This window comes from Gavialis gangeticus, unplaced genomic scaffold, assembly GCF_001723915.1.
Source record: "Gavialis gangeticus isolate Ggan-Ray unplaced genomic scaffold, GavGan_comp1, whole genome shotgun sequence".
In the NCBI taxonomy this organism is placed as follows: Eukaryota; Metazoa; Chordata; order Crocodylia; family Gavialidae; genus Gavialis; species Gavialis gangeticus.
The window spans coordinates 550571-552019 of NW_017729007.1; the positions used below are offsets into that span (position 1 = coordinate 550571).

Genomic DNA, 1449 nt, shown 5'->3' on the forward strand with positions numbered 1-1449 from the left:
TTTGTCATCTGGTGTGACGACCAGATTTCCTAGTGTGTCTTGTATCTTTTTTTGTGATTATTCATTTGGGCTCATAGTGATTGTATGGTTTCACCCATATGGTTTCTAAGGGGGCTTTCTGATTGGATGCGCTATATCACATTCTGTGATAGATATATGTAGGATCAATGGATTCTGATGGTTTTGTTGTGGGGAGGGCTGATTGTGGGTGAAGTGAAAATATATTACCAGATTTTACATATTCTTAAGGCAAAGTTGTGTAGTGTTTGGTGTTCTTTGATCAATGGAGATCAACTTGCTATATGCCTAGCATCTTCCTCAACTATGCAGTTGATCCAGTAAGATACCACCAAAAAACCTTGTTTTTTACGTATTTCTTGGACCATGATGGATACAACAGCACTCCATCCCTACTATGTAATGGTATTAAGTACTATCATATGACCAGTGATCATAATCAGTAGTTTAACTGTGAATGACTTTTAATATTTTTACTTACTTTTTTTTTATTATACAGAGTCAATACAAATTTGTGTGTGAAGCCATTCTTCGTGTTTACAAAGAAGGATTAATTCAACCGCTGGATTCCAGTTAGTACAACAGTGAAAAATTGAATTTCTTCTTTCTAAGACACTTCCAGTTTTTGGAAAGCAATCAGCTCATTTCCATAAGCAAGTAGAAATGTTATCAGAAGCCCATGGGAAGACAAATGAGCATATTTGAACTCTGGCACTTTAAATTTCTGTAGAAGAATCCTGAATCATGTACAATATGTAGGAAACATGTAGATATGTATATGAGAGCACTTGTATGTAATATGCATTATATACATGCACACTGAAAACAAATGATTGTGGAAACCTTAGCATGTATCTTATCTTGCTGCCTTAAAACAACTTTTTCTCTAGAAATTACTGTAGTTCTGTTGTTGACCATTCTAAAGTACAAGAGGAAAACCAGTACTAGTATTATGAAATGGCCCAACTAATGAAGTAGTGAGTTACTTCACCTTTGCTAGGAGCTGAGGACTCAACACCTTTAAAGGTTGGTCCCAAAATAATCATAGGCAAGGTAGTATTGGTCATGTTGTTTATTTTATAAAGATTTCTCAAACATTCTACAGGAACAGAATACCAACAGCTGGCCAGTAATTGAATTGAATTACTGGAGAAATTAAAGAACAAACTCCCATAAACCTGGTAGCAAGTTGTAACCTGCCACCTATACTAATATACTTTCAGCAAGTCATATGTAGCATAAATGACACACTAAATCATTTATTTTGGCAATGGTATAACCTGCATTGGCCTATGACCAGGTTTTCCAATTGTTTAACCTCTGAGCAGCAATGTATTTCCCATGCTTCTGTATATTGCACTCTTTGCTCCCTTATCCCTTCAGTAATCCCATCTTATATTTTGTTTTGCTATATTCTATTTCTCCTATTTA

At 35.2% G+C, this 1449-nt stretch overlaps 1 protein-coding gene across 2 annotated transcripts in view; it reads left to right on the forward strand.

Annotated features, from left to right (window-relative positions):
* Positions 1-1423, forward strand: part of PTPN3 (protein tyrosine phosphatase, non-receptor type 3) — a 303867-nt gene extending 302444 nt beyond the window's left edge. For both annotated transcript variants that reach the window (XM_019509251.1, XM_019509252.1), the window contains one exon: positions 518-1423. In XM_019509251.1, coding sequence (XP_019364796.1) covers positions 518-595 — 78 coding nt within the window. In that variant the 3' untranslated portion in view covers positions 596-1423. The remainder of the gene's footprint in view (positions 1-517) is intronic.
* Positions 1424-1449: the final 26 nt, after the last annotated feature.